General features: G+C 43.9%; 1 protein-coding gene across 1 annotated transcript in view; it reads left to right on the plus strand.

Moving 5' to 3' along the window:
- Window positions 1–14,975, plus strand: part of LOC121557190 (regulating synaptic membrane exocytosis protein 3-like) — a 123,351-nt gene extending 108,376 nt beyond the window's left edge. Inside the window, exons 3-7 of the mRNA XM_041871027.2 lie at window positions 4,389–4,530; window positions 7,028–7,140; window positions 9,246–9,347; window positions 14,083–14,222; window positions 14,667–14,975. Of these exons, the coding sequence (XP_041726961.2) occupies window positions 4,389–4,530; window positions 7,028–7,140; window positions 9,246–9,347; window positions 14,083–14,222; window positions 14,667–14,882 (713 nt within the window). The 3' untranslated portion in view covers window positions 14,883–14,975. The remainder of the gene's footprint in view (window positions 1–4,388; window positions 4,531–7,027; window positions 7,141–9,245; window positions 9,348–14,082; window positions 14,223–14,666) is intronic.
- Window positions 14,976–26,092: the final 11,117 nt, after the last annotated feature.

The following is a 26,092-nucleotide window of genomic DNA, read 5'->3' on the forward strand; positions in this document are numbered from 1 at the left end:
ACGGCAGACCAGTGTCAGGCCTGGATTCGCCATGGCCGAAGGTTTTTTCCAAGATGTTTGGCTAATGAAAACATCCATTGTGATGTAGATGAGAACCTGTGGCCAAATCCACAAGACAGAGTAGATGAAAATGTAGAAGTACAGTAATCACTCCTATGTTTTGCTTTTTACAGCACAAGCAAGCAAGTTGAGCAACACTGCATTTGATGTTTTACAGTACTGTATTGTTTTTCATCAATATATTTCAGATTTTGTTCAATGATTCCACAGTGTCTGTAGTATTCTCTCTACTACTGCAGTACTTTTACAGGGATGTATTTACATGTAGTACCATAATGAAACATGTATCACCTATTTTGTACTACAATATTTAATGATTGTACGAACAATGACACAGTGAAACTATCAGTTGCTTGTGTGTGGGTGATCTAAATTAACGTTTCATTAGTATTTCACAATACATTTGTTTTTTGAACCAATGATTGTGCAAGTGCAAGATTTCTTTAAATATATGAATGCACAATGCAATGTTTTGAACATTGGACAGCCTGTGTTACAAGTGATGACCGTTTTGAGTTTTGTGTCTAGAGTTTTGAAAAATGATGTCAAGGTTCTGAAATTAGTGCCAAAGTAATTGTAAAAAACTGCACTACTGTGTGTGTGTACGTGAGATAGAGGGAGAGGGGGAGATGGAGAGAGATGGAGAGAGATGGAGAGAGATGGAGAGAGATGGAGGGAGATGGAGAGAGATGGAGAGAGATAGAGGGAGAGGGGGAGATGGAGAGAGATGGAGAGAGATGGAGAGAGATGGAGAGAGATGGAGAGAGATAGAGGGAGAGGGGGAGATGGAGAGAGATGGAGAGAGATGGAGAGAGATGATAAAGAGAGAATAAAGCAAGAGAGAGATTTGGTGAGAAAGATAATTGAGAGAGTGTGAATGTAGACGACCGGCCTCTGGTGGAACTGATGGGGAACTAGTGTGAATGTAGACGACCGGCCTCTGGTGGAACTGATGGGGAACTAGTGTGAATGTAGACGACCGGCCTCTGGTGGAACTGATGGGGAACTAGTGTGAATGTAGACGACCGGCCTCTGGTGGAACTGATGGGGAACTAGTGTGAATGTAGACGACCGGCCTCTGGGTGGAACTGATGGGGAACTAGTGGGAATGTAGACGACCGGCCTCTGGTGGAACTGATGGGGAACTAGTGTGAATGTAGACGACCGGCCTCTGGTGGAACTGATGGGGAACTAGTGTGAATGTAGACGACCGGCCTCTGGTGGAACTGATGGGGAACTAGTGTGAATGTAGACGACCGGCCTCTGGTGGAACTGATGGGGAACTAGTGTGAATGTAGACGACCGGCCTCTGGTGGAACTGATGGGGAACTAGTGTGAATGTAGACGACCGGCCTCTGGTGGAACTGATGGGGAACTAGTGTGAATGTAGACGACCGGCCTCTGGTGGAACTGATGGGAACTAGTGTGAATGTAGACGACCGGCCTCTGGGTGGAACTGATGGGGAACTAGTGTGAATGTAGACGACCGGCCTCTGGTGGAACTGATGGGGAACTAGTGTGAATGTAGACGACCGGCCTCTGGTGGAACTGATGGGGAACTAGTGTGAATGCAGACGACCGGCCTCTGGTGGAACTGATGGGGAACTAGTGTGAGTGTAGACGACCGGCCTCTGGTGGAACTGATGGGGAACTAGTGTGAATGTAGACGACCGGCCTCTGGTGGAACTGATGGGGAACTAGTGTGAATGCAGACGACCGGCCTCTGGTGGAACTGATGGGGAACTAGTGTGCGTGTAGACGACCGGCCTCTGGTGGAACTGATGGGGAACTAGTGTGAGTGTAGACGACCGGCCTCTGGTGGAACTGATGGGGAACTAGTGTGAGTGTAGACGACCGGCCTCTGGTGGAACTGATGGGGAACTAGTGTGAATGTAGACGGCCGGCCTCTGGTGGAACTGATGGGGAACTAGTGTGAGTGTAGACGACCGGCCTCTGGTGGAACTGATGGGGAACTAGTGTGAGTGTAGACGGTCGGCCTCTGGGTGGAACTGATGGGGGAACTAGTGTGAGTGTAGACGACCGGCCTCTGGTGGAACTGATGGGGAACTAGTGTGAGTGTAGACGACCGCCTCTGGTGGAACTGATGGGGAACTAGTGTGAATGCAGACGACCGGCCTCTGGTGGAACTGATGGGGAACTAGTGTGAGTGTAGACGACCGCCTCTGGTGGAACTGATGGGGAACTAGTGTGAGTGTAGACGACCGCCTGGGTGGAACTGATGGGGAACTAGTGTGAATGTAGACGACCGGCCTCTGGTGGAACTGATGGGGAACTAGTGTGAGTGTAGACGACCGGCTCTGGTGGAACTGATGGGGAACTAGTGTGAATGTAGACGGCCGGCCTCTGGTGGAACTGATGGGGAACTAGTGTGAGTGTAGACGACCGGCCTCTGGTGGAACTGATGGGGAACTAGTGTGAGTGTAGACGACCGGCCTCTGGTGGAACTGATGGGGAACTAGTGTGAATGCAGACGACCGGCCTCTGGTGGAACTGATGGGGAACTAGTGTGAGTGTAGACGACCGGCCTCTGGTGGAACTGATGGGGAACTAGTGTGAATGTAGACGACCGGCCTCTGGTGGAACTGATGGGGAACTAGTGTGGAGTGTAGACGACCGGCCTCTTGGTGGAACTGATGGGGAACTAGTGTGAGTGTAGACGACCGGCCTCTGGTGGAACTGATGGGGAACTAGTGTGAATGCAGACGACCGGCCTCTGGTGGAACTGATGGGGGAACTAGTGTGAGTGTAGACGACCGGCCTCTGGTGGAACTGATGGGGAACTAGTGTGAGTGTAGACGACCGGCCTCTGGTGGAACTGATGGGGGAACTAGTGTGAGTGTAGACGACCGGCTCTGGTGGAACTGATGGGGAACTAGTGTGAGTGTAGACGACCGGCCTCTCGTGGAACTGATGGGGAACTAGTGTGAGTGTAGACGACCGGCCTCTGGTGGAACTGATGGGGAACTAGTGTGAATGTAGACGACCGGCCTCTGGTGGAACTGATGGGGAACTAGTGTGAGTGTAGACGACCGGCCTCTGGTGGAACTGATGGGGAACTAGTGTGAGTGTAGACGACCGGCCTCTGGTGGAACTGATGGGGAACTAGTGTGAGTGTAGACGACGGCCTCTGGTGGAACTGATGGGGAACTAGTGTGAGTGTAGACGACCGGCTCTCTGGGTGGAACTGATGGGGAACTAGTGTGAGTGTAGACGACCGGCCTCTGGTGGAACTGATGGGGAACTAGTGTGAGTGTAGACGACCGGCCTCTGGTGGAACTGATGGGGAACTAGTGTGAATGCTTGAGTGACCCTTGACCCTTCTAAACTAACTGTGTTATCGCGTCACCGTGTCAACAGTACTACTGTGTGTGTGTGTGTGTGTGTGTGTGTGTGTGTGTGTGTGTGTGTGTGTGTGCGTGCGTGTGCGTGTGCGTGTGCGTGCGCGTGCGTGCGCGTGCGCGTGTGCGTGTGTGTGTGTGTGTCTGTGCGTGTGTGTGCGTGTGTCGGTATGTCTCCCTAATACCGCTAATAATCTCTGGATCTGTGTGACCTACAACCGAGGCAGAAAGTAAGGCTACAATTAGATACAGAATCAACACACACAATGGTTTGTTATCACTTAACGGAAGAATTGTGGGATGTTTATGAGTGTTTATGTGTGTAATTTAAGTTGAAGAAATAATAAACATTTTAAGGGAACAGCACAGGTTTTCCATTTAAACACTGCTGCCGTTGGCTTATTTGACATTCTTTAAAGCTGCAATATGTAACTTTTTGGGCAACCCAACCAATTTCATATAGAACTGTGAGTTATAGATATGTTATTCGCATTGAAAGTGAGTCTAAGAAGTGGTAGATCTGATCTATGTGCGCTATTTCTATGCTTCCCGTGCTTAATTTTTGTTTTTGCATCTTTTACTTTCAGTTTCGTACACCAGCTTCAAACAGCTAAAACTACAATATTTTTTGGTTATTTAAAATATATTTCACAGTGTTTTAGACGGTTCAATGATTCTCTACATTCTCTATGCTTGTTTTGTCACATAAACTGAAATTAGGTTAACTATTCGTATTTTATCAACCATGAAATGGCGGAGCGATTTCTGTATAGTGCACCTTTAAACCTTGACTCGTTGTTGTCCGATACAGTCCTTCGATACTAGATACCAGAAGTCTTCAGAATGGTCTTGAGGCGGTCCTTTAACCCCTTAACCTTTAACCCCTTAACCTTTAACCCCTTAACCTTTAACCCCTTAACCTTTAACCCCTTAACCTTTAACCTCTGACCCCTGACCTCTTATTTACAGAAGAACGAGCGAAGAAGCTGCGCAGCACGATCAGACGGAGCACGGAGACGGGCATCGCCGTGGAGATGAGGAACCGAGTCACGCGACAGGGCAGCAAGGAGTCCACCGACGGCAGCACCAACTCCAACAGCTCCGACGGAACGTATGTTACACATTAATATTACCATCCATCTATCATTATATTACCATCCATCTATCATTATATTACCATCCATCTATCATTATATTACCATCCATCTATCATTATATTACCATCCATCTATCATTATATTACCATCCATCTATCATTATATTACCATCCATCTATCATTATATTACCATCCATCTATCATTATATTACCATCCATCTATCACTATATTACCATCCATCTATCATTATATTACCATCCATCTATCATTATATTACCATCCATCTATCATTATATTACCATCCATCTATCATTATATTACCATCCATACTATCATTATATTACCATCCATCTATCATTATATTACCATCCATCTATCATTATATTACCATCCATCTATCATTATATTACCATCCATCTATCATTATATTACCATCTATCTATCATTATATTACCATCCATCTATCATTATATTACCATCTATCTATCATTATATTACCATCCATCTATCATTATATTACCATCCATCTATCATTATATATTACCATCCATCTATCATTATATTACCATCCATACTATCATTATATTACCATCCATCTATCATTATATTACCATCCATCTATCATTATATTACCATCCATCTATCATTATATTACCATCCATCTATCATTATATTACCATCCATACTATCATTATATTACCATCCATCTATCATTATATTACCATCCATCTATCATTATATTACCATCCATACTATCATTATATTACCATCCATACTATCATTATATTACCATCCATCTATCATTATATTACCATCCATACTATCATTATATTACCATCCATACTATCATTATATTACCATCCATCTATCATTATATTACCATCCATCTATCATTATATTACCATCCATCTATCATTATATTACCATCCATACTATCATTATATTACCATCCATCTATCATTATATTACCATCCATCTATCATTATATTACCATCCATCTATCATTATATTACCATCCATCTATCATTATATTACCATCCATCTATCCATCCAGCACCAACTCTTAACAGCTTTGACGGAATGTACGTTACAAAATACTACCTTAATACTACACTATACTACATTATACTATATAACAGTACAGTATACTATAGCAGCAAGGAGTCCATCGACTGCATCACCAACTCCAACAACGCAGACAGAACGTACACCAAGAGTTAAAAGTTTGGACACACCTACTCATTCAAGGGTTTTTCTTTATTTTTACATTGTAGAATAATAGTGAAGACATCAAAACAATGAAATAACACATATGGAATCATGTAGTAACCAAAAAAGTGTTAAACAAATCTAAATATATTTTATATTTGAGATTCTTCAAATATCCACCCTTTGCCTTGATGACAGCTTTGCACACTCTTGGCATTCTCTCAACCAGCAATAAATGCTTCACAGAGTTCAAGTCACAGACACATCTCAACATCAACTGTTCAGAGGGGACTGTGTGAATCAGGCCTTCATGGTCGAATTGCTGCAAATAAATCCCTACTAAAGGACACCAATAAGAAGAAGGAACCTGCTTGGGCCAAGAAATACAAGCAATGGACATTAGACCGGTGGAAATGTGTCCTTCTGTCTGGTCCAAATTGGAGATTTTTGGTTCCAACCACCATGTCTTTGTGAGACGCGGTATGGATGAACGGATGATCTCCGCATGTGTGGTTCCCACCTTGAAGCATGGATGAGGAGGTGTTATGGTGTGGGGGTGCTTTGGTGGTGACACTGTCTGTGATTTATTTAGAATTCAAGGCACACTTAACCAGCATGGCTACCACAGCATTCTGCAGCGATATGCCATCCCATCTGGTTTGGGCTTAGTGGGACTATCATTTGTTTTTCAACAGAACAATGACTGTCGTTTGACCAAGAAGGAGAGTGATGGAGTGCTGCATCAGATGACCTGGCCTCCACAATCCCCCGACCTCAACCCAATTGAGATGGTTTGGGATGAGTCAGACCGCAGAGTGAAGGAAAAGCAGCCAACAAGTGCTCAGCATATGTGGGAACTCCTTCCAAAGCTTTCCTCATGAAGCTGGTTGAGAGAATGCCAAGAGTGTGCAAACTGTCATCAAGGCAAAGGGTGGCTACTTTGAAGAATCTCAAATATAAAATATATTTTGATTTGTTTAACACTTTTTTGGTTACTACATGATTCCATATGTGTTATTTCATAGTTTGATGTCTTCACTATTATTCTACAAAATGTAGAAAATAGTAAAAATAAAGAAAAACCCTTGAATGAGTAGGTGTGTCCAAACTTTTGACTGGTACTGTATGTTACTAATATACTACTAGTTGTGTAACTGTTGTATGTGAGCGTTGTACTGCCTGTACCCAACGGCCCACCTCTGCACCACTGGAGCTATGGTTCAGTCCATGCTGTAGCCCTCACCGTCTCCTGCTACCATCTAACCATCACTTGTTCGTTCTCTCCCTCTCTCCCTCTCTAGGTTTATCTTCCCCCCCACTCGAATGGGTCCAGAGAGCCAGTTTAGTGACTTCCTGGATGGACTAGGCCCCGCCCAGATCGTAGGCCGACAAACACTAGCCACGCCCTCCATGGGTATGTCAGATCATTGGAGTCTCTGTCTGAAAACAGCTTCTTTGATATGATAATATAATAAATGCCATTATGCCTTTACTATAGCGTATACAGTGCAATCGGAAAGTATTCAGACCCCTTGACTTTTTCCACGTTTTGTTACGTTACAGCCTTATTCAAAAATTGATTAAATCGTTTTTTTCCTCATCAATCTACACACAATACCCCATAATGACAAAGCAAAAACAGATTTGTAATTTTTTTGCTAATTTATTACAAATAAAAACTTAAATATCACATATACTTAAGTATTCTGACCCTTTACTCAGTACTTTGTTGAAGCACCTTTGCAGTGATTACAGGCTTGAGTCTTCTTGGGTATGACGCTACAAGCTTGGCACACCTGTATTTGGGGAGTTTCTCCCATTCTTCTCTGCAAGTCCTCTCAAGCTCTGTCAGGTTGGACGGGGACCGTCGCTGCACTGCTATTTTCAGGTCTCTCCAGAGATGTTCAATCGGGTTCAAGTCCGGGTTCTGGCTGGGCAACTCAAGGACGTTTAGAGACTTGTCCCAAAGCCACTCCTGCGTTGTCTTGGCTGTGTGCTTTGGGTTGTTGTCCTGTTGGAAGTGAACCTTCGCCCCAGTCTGAGGTCCTGAGCGCTCTGCAGCAGGTTTTCATCAAGGATCTCTCTGTACTTTGCTCTGTTCATCTTTCCCTTGATCCTGACTAGTCTCCCAGTGCCTGCCGCTGAAAAACATCCCCACAGCATGATGCTGCCACCACCATGCTTCACCGTAGAGATGGTGCCAGGTTTCCTCCAGACGTGACGCTTGGCATTCAGGCCAAAGAGTTCAATCTTGGTTTCATCAGACCAGAGAATCTTGTTTCTCATGGTCTGAGAGTCCTTTAGGTGCCTTTTGGCAAACTCCAAGCGGGCTGTCATGTGCCTTTTACTGAGGAGTGGCTTCCGTCTGGCCACTCTACCACAAAGGCCTGATTGGTGGAGTGCTACAGCGATGGTTGTCCTTCTGGAATGTTCTTCCATCTCCACAGAGGAACTCTAGAGCTCTGTCAGAGTGACCATTGGGTTCTTGGTCACCTCCCTGACAAAGGCCCTTCTCCCCCGATTGCTCAGTTTGGCCGGGCGGCCAACTCTAGGAAGAGTCTTGGTGGTTCCAAACTTCTTCCATTTAAGAATGATGGAGGCCACTGTTTAAATATATATATATATATTTAAAAAAAATATATATATATATATATATATAAACATTCTAAAAACCTGTTTTCGCTTTGTCATTATGGGTTATTGAGTGTATTAATTCAATTAATTTAATCAATTTTAGAATAAGGCTGTAACGTAACAAAATGTGGAAAAAGTAAAGGGGTATGAATACTTTCCTAATGCACTGTATAGCTCCTCCCCCTTCAGTGTTTGCTGATCTAAATATACCAAATGGTGTATGAATATGGGGATGGCTCCACATTAGATACCAGACGGTGTATGAATATGGGGATGGCTCCACATTAGATACCAGACGGTGTATGAATATGGGGATGGCTCCACATTAGATACCAGACGGTGTATGAATATGGGGATGGCTCCACATTAGATACCAGATGGTGTATGAATATGGGGATGGCTCCACATTAGATACCAGACGGTGTATGAATATGGGGATGGCTCCACATTAGATACCAGACGGTGTATGAATATGAGGATGGCTCCACATTAGATACCAGACGGTGTATGAATATGGGGATGGCTCCACATTAGATTAGATACCAGATGTGTTTTCTTTAATGAATTAAAAGTAAAATAAATATTTGTAATCTATGCCAAAACAGTGGAACAGATGTTATAACAGACTAGACGCGTTCTGTCGCCTCCTGCTGGTCAACACCGATACTGCACACTGGAAACTGCACTTTCTGATCAGATATCATAATAGGGCCAGAATGCGACCTGACCTGGAGAAAGGGGTCCCAGTTCTGGCCTATAACTTGGCCCAGAGCTTTTCCTGGCCAGGTTTCATGCTAAGTAAAATCATCTGCCCCTAAACATGAGGAGTGTGTGTAAAGTGTGTGTGTAACGTGTGTGTGTAACGTGTGTGTTTTCCTCCTCAAGGTGACATCCATGTGGGTATGGTGGACAGAGGAGGCCAGCTAGAGGTGGAGGTCAACCAGGCCAGAGGACTGACCCCTAAACCAGGGTCAAAGAACATCCCAGGTACAATAGAAAACTACAGAACTTTATTGTTCATTTATTCATCCCAGGTACAATACAAACCTATATAACTTTATTGTTTGTCCCAGGTACAATACAAACCTACACAACTTTATTGTTTATCCCAGGTACAATACAAAGCTACAGAACGCAATTGTTCATCCCAGGTCAAATCTGGGATGAACAATTGCGTTCTGTAGGTTTGTATTGTTGGGTGGTCCTCTGTAGCTCAATTGGTAGAGCATGGCGCTTGTAACGCCAGGGTAGTGGGTTCGATCCCCGGGACCACCCATACGTAAAGATGTATGTGCACATGACTGTAAGTCGCTTTGGATAAAAGCTTCTGCTAAATGGCATATTATAAATCAAATCAAATTTTATTGGTCACATACACATATTTAGCAGATGTTATTGCGGGTGTAGTGAAATACTTGTGTTCCTAGCTCCAACAGTGCAGTAGTATCTAACAATTCACAACAATACACACAAATCTAAAAGTAAAAGAATGGAATTAAGAAATATATAAATATTAGGACGAGCAATGTCGGAGTGGCATTGACTAAATACAGTAGAATAGAATACAGTATATACATATGAAATGAGTAAAGCAGTATGTAAACATTATTAAAGTGACTAGTGTTCCATTATTAAAGTGACCAGTGATTCCATGTCTATGTATATGGGGCAGCAGCCTCTAAGGTGCAGGGTTGAGTAACCAGGTGATAGCTGGCTAGTGATGGCTATTTAACAGTCTGATGGCCTAGAGATAGTCTCTCGGTCCCAGCTTTGATGCAACTGTACTGACCTCGCCTTCTGGATGATAGCGGGGTGAACAGGCCGTGGCTCGGGTGGTTGATGTCCTTGATTATCTTTTTGACCTTCCTGTGACATCGGGTGCTGTAGGTGTTCATGCCCTCAGACGAACCAACAAACAGGCAAAGCTTCAATACAGGACTAAGATTGAATCCTACTACACCGGCTCTGATGCTCGTCGGATGTGGCAGGGCTTGAAAACTATTATGGACTACAAAGGGAAACCCAGCCACGAGCTGCCCAGTGACGCGAGCCTACCAGGTGGGCTAAATGCCTTTTATGCTCGCTTCCAGGCAAGCAACACTGAAGCATGCATGAGAGCACCAGCTGTTCCGAACGACTGTGTGATCACGCTCTCTGTAGCCGATGTGAGCAAGACCTTTAAACAGGTCAACATTCACAAGGCCGCGGGGCCAGACGGATTACCAGGATGTGTACTCAGACCATGTGCAGACCAACTGGCAAGTGTCTTCACTGACATTTTCAACCTCTCCCTGACTGAGTCTGTAATACCTAAATGTTTCAAGCAGACCACCATAGTTCCTGTGCCCAAGAAAGTGAAGGTAACCTGCCTAAATGACTACCACCCCGTAGCACTCACGTCGGTAGCCATGAAGTGCTTTGAAAGGCTGGTCATGGCTCACATCAACACCATCTTCCCGGAAACCCTAGACCCACTCCAATTTGCATACCGCCCCAACAGATCCACATATTACGCAATCTCAATCGCTCTCCACACTGCCCTTTCCCACCTGGACAAAAGGAACACCTACGTGAGAATGCTATTCATTGACTACAGCTTAGTGTTCATCACCATAGTGCCCTCAAAGCTCATCACTAAGCTAAGGACCCTGGGACTAAACACCTCCCTCTGCAACTGGATCATGGACTTCCTGACTGGCTGCCCCCAAGTGGTAAGGGTAGGCAACAACACATCTGCCACACTGATCCTCAACACGGGGGCCCCTCAGTGGTGCGTGCTTAGTCCCCTCCTGTACTCCCTGTTCACCCACGACTGCGTGGCCAAGCACGACTCCAACACCATTATTATGTTTGCTTATGACACAACGGTGGTAGGCCTGATCACCGACAACGATGAGACAGCCTATAAGGAGGAGGTCAGAGACCTGACAGTTTGGTGCCAGGACAACAACCTCTCCCTCAACGCGAGCAAGGCAAAGGAGATGATCGTGGGCTACAGGAAAAGGAGGGCTGAACCTGCCCCCATTCACATCGACGGGGCTGTAGTGGAGTGGGTCGAGAGTTTCAAGTTCCTTGGTGTCCACATCACGAAGGAACTATCATGCTCCAAACACTCCAAGAAAGTCGTGAAGAGGGCACGACAATGCCTTTTCCCCCTCAGGAGACTGAAAAGATTTGGCATGGGTCCCAAATCCTCAAAAAGTTATACAGCTGCACCATCGAGAGCATCCTGACCGGTTGCATCACCGCCTGGTATGGCAACTGCTCGGCATCCGACCGTAAGGCGCAACAGAAGGTAGTGCGTACAGCCCAGTACATCAATGGGGCCAAGCTTCCTGCCATCCAGGACCTATATACTAGGCAGTGTCAGAGGAAGGCCCAAAATATTGTCAAAGACTTCAGTCACCCAAGTCACAGACTGTTCTCTCTGCTACCACACAGCAAGCGATACCGGAGCGCCAAGTCTAGGTCCAAACGGCTCCTTAACAGCTTCTACCCCCAAGCCATAAGACTGCTGAACAATTAATGAAATGCCCCCCCCTTTTTGTCTTTACACTGCTGCTACTCACTGTTTATTATCTAGTAAGCATTTCACGGTAAGGTATTCGGCGCATGTGATTAAAATAAAATGTGATTTGATTTGGTGTCCTGGAGGGCAGGCAGTGTGCCCCCTGTGATGCGTTCGGCAGACCGCACCACCCTCTTGAGATCCCTGCGGTTGCGGGCGGTGCAGTTGCCATACCAGGCGGTGATACATCCCGACAGGATGCTCTCAATTGTGCATCTGTAAAAGTTTGTGAGGGTCTTAGGGGCCAAGCCAAATTTCTTCAGCCTCCTGAGGTTGAAGAGGCGCTGTTGCACCTTCTTCACCACACTGTCTGTGTGGGTGGACCATTTCAGATTGTCAGTGATGTGTACGCCGAGGAACTTGAAGCTTTTCACCTTCTCCACTGCAGTCCCGTCGATGTGGATAGGGGCTGTTTCCTGAAGTCCATGATCAGCTCATTCGTTTTGTTGACGTTGAGGGAGAGGTTATTTTCCTGGCACCACTCCGCCAGAGCCTTCACCTCCTCCCTGTAGGCTGTCTCGTCATTTTTGGTAATCAGGCCTACTACTGTTGTGTCGTCTGCAAACTTGATAGAGTTGGAGGCGTGTGTGGCCACGCAGTCATGGGTGAACAGGGAGTATAGGATGGGGCTGAGCACGCACCCTTTTGGGGCCCCAGTGTTGAGGATCAGTGTAGTGGATGTGTTGTTTCCTACCTTCACCACCTAGGGTGGCCCGTCAGGAAGTCCAGGACCCTGTTGCACAGGGCGGGGTTCAGACCCAGCTGAGCTTGGAGGGTACTATGGTGTTGAATGCTGAGCTATAGTCAATGAACTGCATTCTTACATAGGTATTCCTCTTGTCCAGATGGGATAGGGAAGTGTGCAGTGTGATGGCAATTGCATCATCTGTGGATCTATTGGGGCGGTATGCAAATTGAAGTGGGTTTAGGGTGTCAGGTAAGGTGGAGGTAATATGATCCTTAACTAGCCTCTCAAAGCACTTCATAATGACAGAAGAGAGTGCTACGGAGTGATAGTCACTTAGTTCAGTTACGTTTGCGTTCTTGGGTACAAGAACAATGGTGGCCATCTCGAAGCATGTGGGGACAGCAGACTGGGAAAGGGAGAAATTGAATATGTCCGTAAACACACCAGCCAGCTGGTCTGCGCATGCTCTGAGGACGCGGCTAGGGATGCCGTCTGGGCCGGCAGCCTTGCGAGGGTTAACACGCTTAAATGTCTTACTCACGTGGGCCACAGAGAACGAGAGCCCACAGTCCTTGGGAGCGGGCCGCGTCGGTGGCACTGTGTTATCCTCAAAGCGGGTGAAGAAGGTGTTTAGCTTGTCCAGAAGCAAGACATCGGTGTCCGCGACGTGGCTGGTTTTCCCTTTGTAATCCGTGATTGTCTGGAGTCCCTGCTACATACGTCTCATGTCTGAGCCGTTGAATTGCGACTCCATTTTGTCTCTGTACTGACGTTTTGCCTGTTTGATTGCCTTACGGAGGGAATAACTACACCGTTTGTATTAGACCATATTCCCAGTAACCTTGCCGTGGTTAAATGCGATGGTTCGCACTTTCAGTTTTGCGCGAATGTTGCAATCTATCCATGGTTTTTGGTTTGGGTAGGTTTTAATAGTCACAGTTGGAACAACATCCCCTACACTTCCTGATGAACTCAGTCACCGTGTCCGTGTATACGTCAATGCAACCCGGGAACATATCCCAGTCCGCGTGATCAAAACAATATTGAAGCATGGATTCCGATTGGTCAGACCAGCGTTGAATAGACCTTAGCACGGGTACTTCCTGTTTGAGTTTCTTCCTATAGGAAGGGAGGGGTAGAATGGAGTCGTGATCTGATTTGCCGAAAGGAGGCCGGGGGAGGGCCTTGTAGCCGTCCTGGAAGGTGGAGTAACAGTGATGGAGAGTTTTTGAAGCGCGAGTACTACAGGCAATGTGTTGATAGAACTTCGGTAGCGTTTTTCTCAAATCTGCTTTGTTAAAATCCCCAGCTTTTATTTCTAATTTGAATTGAAATAATTGTATTGTTAATTTCTTGTACACTGGCTAGTCACAGGGTAGATTTGAATAGAAACAACTTTATTGTTCATCCTGACCAGTCACAGAGGTAATTTGAATTGAAATATCTTCATTATTAATTTCCTGCAGCGACCTACGTAAAGGTGTATGTGTTGGAGAACGGGGCGTGTCTGGCTAAGAAGAAGACCAGAGTGATGAAGAAGACTCTAGACCCCGCCTACCAACAGGCCTTGCTGTTTGAAGAGAGTCCTCAGGCCAAAGTCCTACAGGTAAATACCTAGCTATATATAGCAATCTATAAGTGGTAGAAATAGGATTTGTGGTTCGAGAACCCCATATGTTCGTCTTGCGTGGCCAGAAAAACACATTTTTCTTCTCCTCCAAATTTGTATTTTAAATACTTAATTTTATTGCATCTCTAGCAGCGATACCATTTTTTGGATGGTTAGCTAATCAAAGCGTTGACTTCATTTCCCGTCCCACTTCTCTCTCTCCCACCCTCTCTCTCTCTCTCCCCACTTCTCTCTCTCTCTCTCCCACCTCTCTCTCTCCCACCTTCTCTCTCTCCCACCCTCTCTCTCCCACCCTCTCTCTCTCTCTCCCCACCTCTCTCTCTCCCACCCTCTCTCTCTCTCTCCCCACCTCTCTCTCTCCCACCCTCTCTCTCTCGCTCCCCACCTCTCTCTCTCCCACCCCCTCTCTCTCTCTCCCAGGTGATTGTGTGGGGCGACTATGGGCGGATGGACCACAAGGTCTTCATGGGCATGGCTCAGATCATGCTGGATGACTTGGACCTTGGTGCCACGGTGAGCGGATGGTACAAGCTGTTCCCCACCTCGTCTCTGGCTGACCCCAGCATCGGACCCCTCACACGGCGACTGTCCCAGTCCTCACTGGAGAGCTGCGCCACCAGCCCCTCCTGTACCTAGTCAGAGAGAACTATATAGCTACAGTACACACACACACACATGCACGCACACACAAGAAGGGATACACACACACACACACACAAGAAGGGATACATACACACACACACACAAGAAGGGATACATACACACACACACACACAAGAAGGGATACATACACACACACACATCATGCAGATATGTTATACACGCAGAAACGCAGTCAGACGTGTATACATGCAGGCTTCTGCATACACACGTGCCCACGCATAAACCCCCTGCCACACACACACACACACACACACACACACACACACGCTGATCCACAGATCCATCCCCATAACTACGTAAGATAACATGATTTACCATAACATAGCATTTTAGTAGCATTACTTACTTCCCAATGTCACTGCCCCCTGCCCCATCTCAGAATCCCTGCCCCCTGCCCCATCTCAGAATCCCTGCCCCATCTCAGAATCCCTGCCCCATCTCAGAATCCCTGCCCCATGCCCCATCTCAGAATCCCTGCCCCATGCCCCATCTCAGAATCCCTGCCCCATGCCCCATCTCAGAATCCCAGGGCGGTTGAGTGGAAACCCCGTTCCACATTCCCCGATCCCAGAATTCCGAGGCTACATCCCAAATGGCACCCTATTCACTTTATTGACCAGAGCCTGGTAAAAGTGGTTCACTATAAAGGGAGAGAGCCATTTGGGACGCAGCACAAGACACTACTTCTCATCCCGGGGTCAGGTCATTCCGGGTCATTCCGAAGACAGTTTTTAAACTCTATGCCAAACTAAGAAGACAAACAACTTTATTTTTCAAAAACCAAAGCAATTTTTATTGTTACTATCAGTCGTGCTAGTTATACAGTATATAAGTATGGATATGTAGCAGAGTCTATGACTTAGATGTAATGCAAAAAAATATTCAATATTTTAAAACACACACACACGCACATGCTGGAGAGGAGAGAGAAAGGTCACATTATAAAAAAAAGAATAAAAAAAAAGGCTTTTTGGATGTTTACATAATCACTATTATGTGAGGTAGCAGCGCAAATCTTATCATTTCCACAAGCCAGAGTTTATAAATATATAGATATTATATAGCTAATATAGATATTTGTGTTCATGTGTGTACTGGCTGCATCCTGCACGTTTGCTTGCAACTCTTATTGAGGCATTTTAAAGTGCTATTTTTAGCTTGCCTTTAAGATTCTAATTAGATATATAGATGGTACTTTATTTATTTAGCTATCAGTCACAGTGTAGAGAACATGAAGAATGTAACACTCTACACTGAGTTTAGGGAGATGGAGGGGCATCGTTTCCATGGAGAACAAAGTCCCAACCTACCAGCATCCCTCGTGAACAAGCTGCATTGTGCGAAAGGGGGAGGAACAACTGACAAACAGACCCTCACAGGAATGGACCTCAACCTTCCTCAAGAGCGTTCAACACAAAGGCTTCTGGGTAGTCTGGGCTGTAGCCGTCGTTCATTGTAGACCCTGTCAGTGCGACCCACACTGGACTTCATATCCCAGAGGTGATACTCTATGCTTCTGCCCCACAACATGTCTACTGTACAGACCAGCACCTTTTGGATCAAATTCATCTTGATTTCCTGTTTTCCGTTTTTTTATCTTCACTTCCTGTTTTTGACCGTAAGTAGGAAGTGGGAAACAAACATTGGTGGGAAAGAAGTCTTTCTGATGTCTGTGGTGGGATCTCCGACCCAAGACACACACTCACACACACACACTCACACACACACACACACACACGGATGCCCCCCAGACACATAGGACTAAGTCTGATGATTGGGGACTGATGACCACCTGTGTGAACTTTACCCTTTAACTCCTGAGGTTATGTGGTGAGGTCACTGCTCTCTCTCAGCAATGTAAACCCCAGCAGCACAGATATAATGTATCCTCAATTACCTTCAACAACCAGTAGATGGCATCTGATTAGTTCCTGTACAACCAGTAGATGGCATCTGATTAGTTCCTGTACAACCAGTAGATGGCATCTGATTCGTTCCTGTACAACCAGTAGATGGCATCTTATTCGTTCCTGTACAACCAGTAGATGGCATCTGATTCGTTCCTGTACAACCAGTAGATGGCATCGGATTAGTTCCTGTACAAGCTCAAACTCAAAACGTATTGTGATCTCATTTACTGATACTGTATCTTGGACATTTCTCCTGGTCACCAGTTTTGCATATCATCATGGATCTAATCTGGACACGCTGGTCAGGTCTCTTAGATTACTTCTTAAATCTCTAATCTGTTAGGGGCCGATTCCAATTTAGGAATTTTCACCTTTCCTACCCACGCCTTTCTCAGTATTCGGTATTTAGACTTACTTTATTCAGTCTGCAGGTGTGACTACCTTGCGCTCTGAATACATTTAATTAAACCGCTGAAAACTCTCCAATTTGCTGGCCAACAGATTTTCTCGTGGAGTTTTCATTCAATCAGTACATTCATCTTAAATCATCCCTTTAAATACGCTGTACCTTTTTTAGTTAGAATTTTGTCGACAGACTCACTAGAATATATTGAGAGAACGGGTTCTGAATATTAGGGATCAATTAAATAAAAGCCATCTAAGTACATGCATATTCTTCTCCGTTTCGGCACCAATTGGTCGATTTTTAAAATCCTCTGATCTTGTAGATTATCTAGGTTTAGGAGAGTATTTATTAATCATAAAGAACTGGTTAGGAGAGCCTTTACGCACTAAAGAAAGAAAACTGTTGTTTGATTCATTCAGAAAGTTGCCACATTCAGTTCTTTAACCCCATGGTGCTGTTGGAAGATTAGTGTACATAGAGTTATAATAGGCAGCACAGTGTACCATAGTAGGCTACTCCCTCGTCTATTGGCTGCACCAACCATGGAACTGTGTGACGACACGGCCAAGTATTGCACCATGCGTCGGGTTCAGACTGTTATTGCTTGGTCTGCGCTCCACTATATAACGATTTAATTAGCCGATTTAACATATTTATTTTATATTATCAACTGTTACTAATGATCCACGGCCGTGACGGCGTTTGCAGAGGAAGCAAATGAAGGTAAACTAAACAGTGTAATTAAATGGAATGATAATGTAGGATATACCAACTGAAGGGAACCAACAATGTAATCAAATGGAATGATAATGTAGGCTATACCAACTGAAGGAACTAACAGTGTAATTAAATTGAATGATAATGTAGGCTAAACCAAATGAAGGTAAACTAAACAATGTATTTTTTTTTTTTTGTCATTTAGCAGACGCTCTTATCCAGAGCGATTTACAGGTAGTGAGTGCATACATTTTTCATACTGGCCCCCCGTGAATTCTGCATAATGGCACAGCATTTCATAAACTTTACTTGTGGGAAAGTTGATGTTTGTTGGTATGTTTGTTTGCTGCCATATGACTGGTTTCACATTTGTCTCCAGCAATTATATGGTAAAATAGATCTAAAACAAGTGTCATTTATATTTACAATTCCCTTATCCAAACGGATTACTAATTTACCTAGCTCTTATCAATAACTCTTATCAAGTTGTAAATTACAGTTCATGGAGAATACTGTTATTTCTATGCTTTTTCGCTAGACCTTACACATGGTTTCATTTACATTCTAGTTATTTGGCAGACGCTCTTATCCATAGTGACTTAAAGGAGCAATTAGGGTTTAAGTGCCTTGCTTAAGGGCACATCAACAGATTTTTCACCTAGTCGGCTCGGGGATTAGAACAAGCGACCTTTCGGTTACTGGCACAAAGCTCTTAACCACTAAGCTACCTTCCTCGCGCATAAAGGTGGTGGAATTATGAGGGAATGAAGTCAAGGTCAGAATAGAGCATATCTGTAGACACACCTTCATTTATTTGATCTCCACCACGAACGAATAGCATGCTATTCTCATGTTTAAATTCAAGGTCAGAATACAGCATAGAGAGAACAGTTCATATAAAGGGAAATACATTACATTCTATTTACATGCGCTTAACTCGGGTTGGAATCGGGCCCTTATTGAGTACGGTTACATGCACACAAGAATACAATTATTGTGAAAAGTCCGATTAATATAATAGTTCGATTTAAACGTTTACATGCTTTGTAAGAAGAATGATTTCCCTAGTAATCGTGTTTGCATGGACTGATCTGAAAACAATCTACCTGATGGGACTTTGATAAATGCAACAAAAAAAAACACCAAACAAAATAAACATTCGACCACGGACCATGTTCTTTTTGGGAAGCCTATTTGATTGTGAGTTTGGACATATAAAGTCTGTATGTGAAAACTATTTCTAAAATGCATACTTTTTTTTGGTGAGTTTTTCATAACTCACTTCACTCGTACATAAGAGGGAGTCTCGCGCTGCTGGCGCTGGCAGATGCGCAGATCAAACACACTGCTGGAACTGCAGATGAAGCTGTTTAAATGTCCTAATAATTTGAAAGATTAATCGGCGTACGTTTACTTCGATTTTGACCTTACACCGATTAAGATGAGCAGAGTACGATGTTTACATGACTAAATACCATATTCGGCCTACTGCCATAATCAGTCTAATATCGAACTATTAGTGTGCGTGTAAACGTACTCAGTGTTTCTAATGTTTCACTGTTAGTTGGCTGCACTGACCAAACTTTCATTACAACAAATATTTATACTCATTTTATTCATACTCTTTGCATTGCACGGTACATTTGTGTTTCTGTAGACACTGGCCATTGGAACCTGCTGTGGAGAGAGACATACCTAAAGACATTCCGGAACACTTTACACTCTGTTCTAGAACAGCATTTGCAATTCTTATCAAATCACACAGTTTTGTCAGCACTTTACCGTAAAAATAACAGTTGGATTATTTGTATTTATTTTTTATTTTGAGAAACAAAAAAATGAAGTGTTCGGTGGTGTATTTAGTCAGGGCTATTCAATAATTTCCTTTAATGTTTGCAGCACTTCCTCTCTGAATCAGTGACTGCTATATGGTCATGTTTATGAAGTAGTTTTAAATGTACTTTATATCTATTTTTGTGGGCATGATGTATAAACTTTTATTTTTTCTGTATTTGCACAAGTTTTCTTCAACAAAATGGGCGACTGACTGCTGATAGAAACAAAAATATGTTTGTTGGAAGGAAGATAAAAAAAAAAAAAGAAGCATTTATTAAAACTAAACTTATATTGAAATAATTTAACTGAGAACCAGAAGAACCCTGTTCACAGCCGGCTCTTTTGTCCTATTGAGCTATTGAAAAGACAACTAGGTATTGACATTTTGTGGTTAACATGTTTGGGAACTTGTATGAGGTTCTATGTGTCCCATAACTACTGTATATATTGAGTAGCTAGTAGCTACACGATGTTAACAACAGAACTTGAGAATTTGAAGTTTGAAAAGAGGAAGAATGCATGAACATGTATGTGTACCCTAATGTAAAGATACTTTTTCACAAGTATTGAAGATGTTTTCCAAATGTACGCCATTGTTGATGCCAAAAGGGAACAGGACAGTGTTGACATGTTGCCTTTCTCCAAAAGTAAAGCAGTGGTGTGATTTTGTCTTTCAATTTCAGCTTGAACTATGTGATGTTTATTAAGTCAAAGGGTAGAAAGAAGGGTCAAAGGTCATATGTCAGCTACTGAAGAATGTGTAGTTATTTGTTATTGGGCCACCTGTAAATTCTACTTCACTAGAGTTGTGGCACAATTTCCTGATCGTAGAAAATCTTGCAGACTTGGTCAGGTATTGTTATGTTGGTTCGCTTTACTGTCCACTATTTACCTGGTATGTTCTTAAGTTTACATTGTATAATGTTGGGTTTCTTTGGTACCAGTAACACCAATGTTTTAAATTATTTGAATTATGTATCATGCAGAAAAACGGGCTTGAACAGGACTGTAAAGTAAAGCAACATGGCTGTAAAGTAAAGCAACAGGACTGTAAAGTAAAGCTACAGGACTGTAAAGTAAAGCTACAGGACTGTAAAGTGAAGCTACAGGACTGTAAAGTAAAGCTACATGACTGTAAAGTAAAGCTACAGGACTGTAAAGTAAAGCAACATGACTGTAAAGTAAAGCAACATGACTGTAAAGTAAAGCTACAGGACTGTAAAGTAAAGCTACAGGACTGTAAAGTAAAGCTACAGGACTGTAAAGTAAAGCAACATGACTGTAAAGTAAAGCAACATGACTGTAAAGTTAAGCTACAGGACTGTAAAGTAAAGCTGCAGGAATGTTAAAGTAAAGCTACAGGACTGTAAAGTAAAGCAACATGACTGTAAAGTAAAGCAACAGGACTGTAAAGTAAAGCTACAGGACTGTAAAGTAAAGCAACATGACTGTAAAGTAAAGCTACAGGACTGTAAAGTAAAGCTACATGACTGTAAAGTAAATCAACAGGACTGTAAAGTAAAGCACCAAGACTGTAAAGTAAAGCACCAATACTGTAAAGTAAAGCTGCAGGAGTGTTAAAGTAAAGCTACAGGACTGTAAAGTAAAGCTACAGGACTGTAAAGTAAAGCAACATGACTGTAAAGTAAAGCAACAGGACTGTAAAGTAAAGCAACAGGAATGTAAAGTAAAGCACCAGAACTGTAAAGTAAAGTAAAGTAAAGTAAAGCAAGAGGACTGTAAAGGAAAGCGTTTCAGTATATGTATCAGGTAGAGCAGCTCTGCTGAAAGGGGATGGGTGACGTCATGACAGCGGAGCTGGGTGAGTCCTTGTCAGAAGGATGACCCTAGCACATCCCCAGATGGATTGATGGAGTAGGGTAAAGTTGCTCCTAGACACTGATCTTGGGTCAGTTTTTGCATTTCCCCCACTAATGGTTAAGGTTAGGATTGAGGAAGGGGAAGCTGATCCTAGACCTGTACCTAGGGGAAACTTCACCCCCGGAGCTGGATGGATGGTTGAGAGTGTTGGTGCCTTAATGCAAGCAGAAATGGATTGCCAGCACAGGGTTTGGCGAGAGTGATTTAGTGAGTAGAAGCATGTGTGAGTGAGACTAAAGAGAGGCTGACAATCAGAAAGGGAGAAAGTGGATGGAATTACAGGTAGTTTGCTCGTATTCTCGTGCACGGCTGGCATGTGACGGAACGTGGATGCACCTGAACAGGGAGGTTGAATGACTGGGGTACATTGACTATTTGCACGTGTGCTTTTGTCAATGTTGAAGAGCAAGTTATGTTCTCCTGCGTCTCATTGGCCACAGCTTTAAGATACTACACAGCGAAGTTGTGAATGTATCCCCCATACGCTGACGATGTCTCCTGTCGTCGTTGAATACGAGCCGTTTCTATAGAAATTATTTCATTGTTTAGTTTTTTTTTTTTGTTGTTGCTTGAAATGTAACCCTGTCCACGAGCTTTGCTCTCCTGTAGAATCTTCACTGAGAAACGTGATGATGGGAAATGTGTCTTTATATTCTCGTTATAAATGAGGGCTTGTCCAGTTTACAGTGGCCTTATTTGCTTTAGGAGATGTTGCTCTACTGTTGTAGCACTGGTACACAGCTGAAAGTTTGAACAAAACACGTTTTTTAAAAAGAAAAAAAATATCTCTGTATATGTATAGTTTTCTGAACTGAATGTATTTCTTCATCAATACACCATATTGGAGTGTAGCTTTTTGTTTGGTACTGTTTCATTGCAGTTTTTTCTCCAGGCGGACTCACCTGTATTGGTTCAGTCCCTTGTTATACTGTGTCTTTACCTTTTGGTTATTATTTAAAACAATAGGCTCTATGGTTGACCTTTAAAACGAGGCATGAATAAGACACATGATGTTGTGAAATTGATTGATTTATTTAATGTTGAATTGAGGTGATATCGGCTCTCCCGAATTAACCGATTTATTAATGAAGCTGAATTAACCGATTTATTAATGAAGCTGAATTAACCGATGTATTAATGAAGCTGAATTAATCGATGTATTAATTAAGCTGATAACTGTAATTTAATACACTTTTGTACTTTAGAAAAACCTTAAAATATTTACCGCATGGTTACTTTTGAAGGATTTATTGTATTTACAATATGTTGATGATAATGATGATGTAATCAATTTAGAAATATACTCAGCAATGTGTCATGGGAAATCTGTAAAATTGCAAGAAATATTAACAATTGTATCTAATGTAGCATGAATTTAGCCTTCCGTCCTACTGATATAGAGTTTCTTCTTCTGGCAATAATAATGTATGTTCTTGTGTCAGAGGACTTAGCTATGTCGGTAAGGCCTTGACTAGTAGGGCCGGCCTCAGGTCCCTTAGGTACAGTACCTCTGACTGTTTTCTATTGCACTACCATGAGGACAAACATCACTACAGAGTTTGAACGGCGGGGGGGTACCCTGGAGTGCTGGGCTCTCCTTTCACAAATCAGGACAACGTAGGCGCCGCCACAGTGTTGAAGAAATAAACACTGGACTAGTCCACTATTTTGAGGGTACCCCTAGTCAGTGTGTAAATTCAAACTCTGATAACATCTAGTTCAGCGGGATCATATCAAATTGGACCAAATTGACTAACTGTTTTCAGAGCTTAGCACCATTGACTCACAAAGCACTAAATGCATTGAGAACAAAAAAAAAACATTTTACGATGAACCCCAAGTTTTCCATGAGCAAAATTTTTTTTAAATAAAAATTCACACGAAAGTGTGCAGTCTTTACATCTGCTTGTCAACGTAGCAACCTTCAGCAAGGATAAGAATATTATTTAATTTCGTTTTTTGTTTTGTTTTTTACTCCACAGAGCAAATTTTACTACTGCTGCCGTAAACGCCGTTTGTCAACATTAAGTCACGTTTCAAATCGTCGTTAGTCACCGCACAAGTTCCTGAGCAGCCATTCTGTCTGTCTCATCCTCTGACGGTCTGTCACAAAAAACTAATGAGAATCTCCCAAAAGCCATGTTTGTTGTAAAACCACAGTAGCTTCCCCCCCTTAACGATGACCTTCATATGACCCCAGCCAGGGAGCAACCCCTCCTCTCACATTATGCAGCAATGTAACACAGTAACGTTGCAGAAATGTTGGAGAAATGTCACAGGAACTTTTGTTTTTCGATCCATCTTTTTGGAATTTAGATTATATAGATTTAAATGCCGCAGCCACACTTATTCACACACACACACACACACACACACACACAAAGGTAGTTGCCCTGCTATCAAATGTAAAGGTAGATCCCTAGGTAGCATAATGTGTGGCTTGATTGATCAATGATTGATCGATGAGGATTTTGGCCAATAGTGTGGACTTAAAACCTCATCGATGGATCACCTGATTGGACAAGGGTATATTGGGGGTGTTGGTAATAAAGTGTTTTTACTTCCTGGTCTAGTCCATCTTCTAGACTCCATGAGACATTAAAATATTGAGTTTGAAAGAGGAAAGCGTTGCAGGTTTTGAAGGATTGCAAAGACAAGGAGCTGTACTTTTATACCTGTGCTTTGTAAATGTTTTCTATGTGCAGTATTTGATAATGTAAAACTGGTATTTTTGTGGTTTGTACGCTGCAGAACTGATTACTTAAGGTGCACGTAGTTTTGTAAGAAAATTGTACCCAACTGATGAAAAACAAGAAAAAAAAAATACACCAAATCTTTCGGATTCAGAAGCCTGTATTTGCATGCCCTTTGACATCTGGACGCAAGGTCAATAAAGTTTGATTTGAATCACTACTTTCTCTTCCCATGATGTCATTGTGTAAGTGATTTAAACTTTTTGTCACTTTTGGGAACACTTGCCAGTTGGTTAGCACATGCTCGGAGTACACGTCCTGGTAATCCGTCTGGCCCTGCGGCCTTGTGAATTTTGACCTGCTTAAAAGTCTTACTCACATTGGCTACGGAGAGCGTGATCACATAGTCATCCGGAACAGCTGGTGCTCTCATGCATGCTTCAGTGTTGCTTGCCTCGAAGCGAGCATAGAAGTGGTTTAGCTCGTCTGGTAGGCTTGTGTCACTGGGCAGCTTTATAAACAAAAAGTGCAATGCATCGTTCTTCAAAGAGGACCAGCTTACTTTGTGATACATAATGCAGTGATGTGTACACTGAACCTGTCACCCCTAATAAAGCATAGTGCACTATGATAAACTGTGTCCAATGGCTTCAATACAGTGGCAGCTGCATTCATATAGACAATATCGCCATAGTCTATAACCGGAAGACTGCTGTTCCTGATGCTCCAGGCACTAACCAACAGGGGGCGCTGTCCTTTACAGTATCTGTATGAGACATTGCATTCCATATTGTAACCACTCTCTCCCTCCCTCCTCCCTCCCCCCTCCCTCCTCCTCTCCCCCCTCTCTCCCTCCCTCCCCTCCCTCCCTCCCTCCTCCTCTCCATCCTCCTCTCCCTCCCCCCTCCCTCCCTCCCTCCTCCTCCTCTCCATCCTCCTCTCCCTCTCCCTCCCTCCTCCTCTCCATCCTCCCCCCTCCCTCCCTCCCTCCTCCCTCCCTCCTCCTCCCTCCCTCCCTCCCTCCCTCCCTCCTCCTCCCTCCTCCCTCCTCTCATCCTCCTCCTCTCCCCTCTCCTCCCTCCCTCCTCCCTCCCTCCCTCTCCCTCCCCTCCCTCCCTCCCCTCCCTCCCTCCTCCTCTCCATCCTCCTCTCCCTCCCTCCCTCCCTCCCTCCCTCCCTCCCTCCTCTCCATCCTCCCTCCCTCCCACAGGTTATGAGCTTCCAACTATGATAATAGAGAGAGAATGTCTGTCTGGCTTCACAGATGGAGAGAAAGAATCAATATGTTTCTATGGGAGTGGAAAGCACTGGGCTTATGTTACAGCAGGGACCGAGTCCAGGCCACCCGCGCCACACACATGCTGGGCCTCTCCTCCGCACTGCCCACTGAGACTGATGGCGAGAGAGGAAGTGGGCTTGAAGGATATGTGGAGAGAGAGAGAGAGAGAGACAGAGAGACAGAGAGAGAAAGAGATTGAGAGAGAGAGAGAGAGACAGAGACACAGAGACACAGAGAGAGAGAGAGAGAGAGAGAGAGAGAGAGAGAGAGAGAGAGAGAGAGAGAGAGAGAGAGAGAGAGAGAGAGAGAGACAGAGACACAGAGAGAGAGAGAGACACAGAGAGAGAGAGAGGGAGAGAGAGAGAGAGACAGAGACACAGAGAGAGAGAGAGAGAGAGAGAGAGAGAGAGAGAGAGAGAGACACAGAGAGAGAGAGAGAGAGAGAGAGAGACAGAGACACA

Source organism: Coregonus clupeaformis, chromosome 24 (genome assembly GCF_020615455.1).
Source record: "Coregonus clupeaformis isolate EN_2021a chromosome 24, ASM2061545v1, whole genome shotgun sequence".
In the NCBI taxonomy this organism is placed as follows: Eukaryota; Metazoa; Chordata; class Actinopteri; order Salmoniformes; family Salmonidae; genus Coregonus; species Coregonus clupeaformis.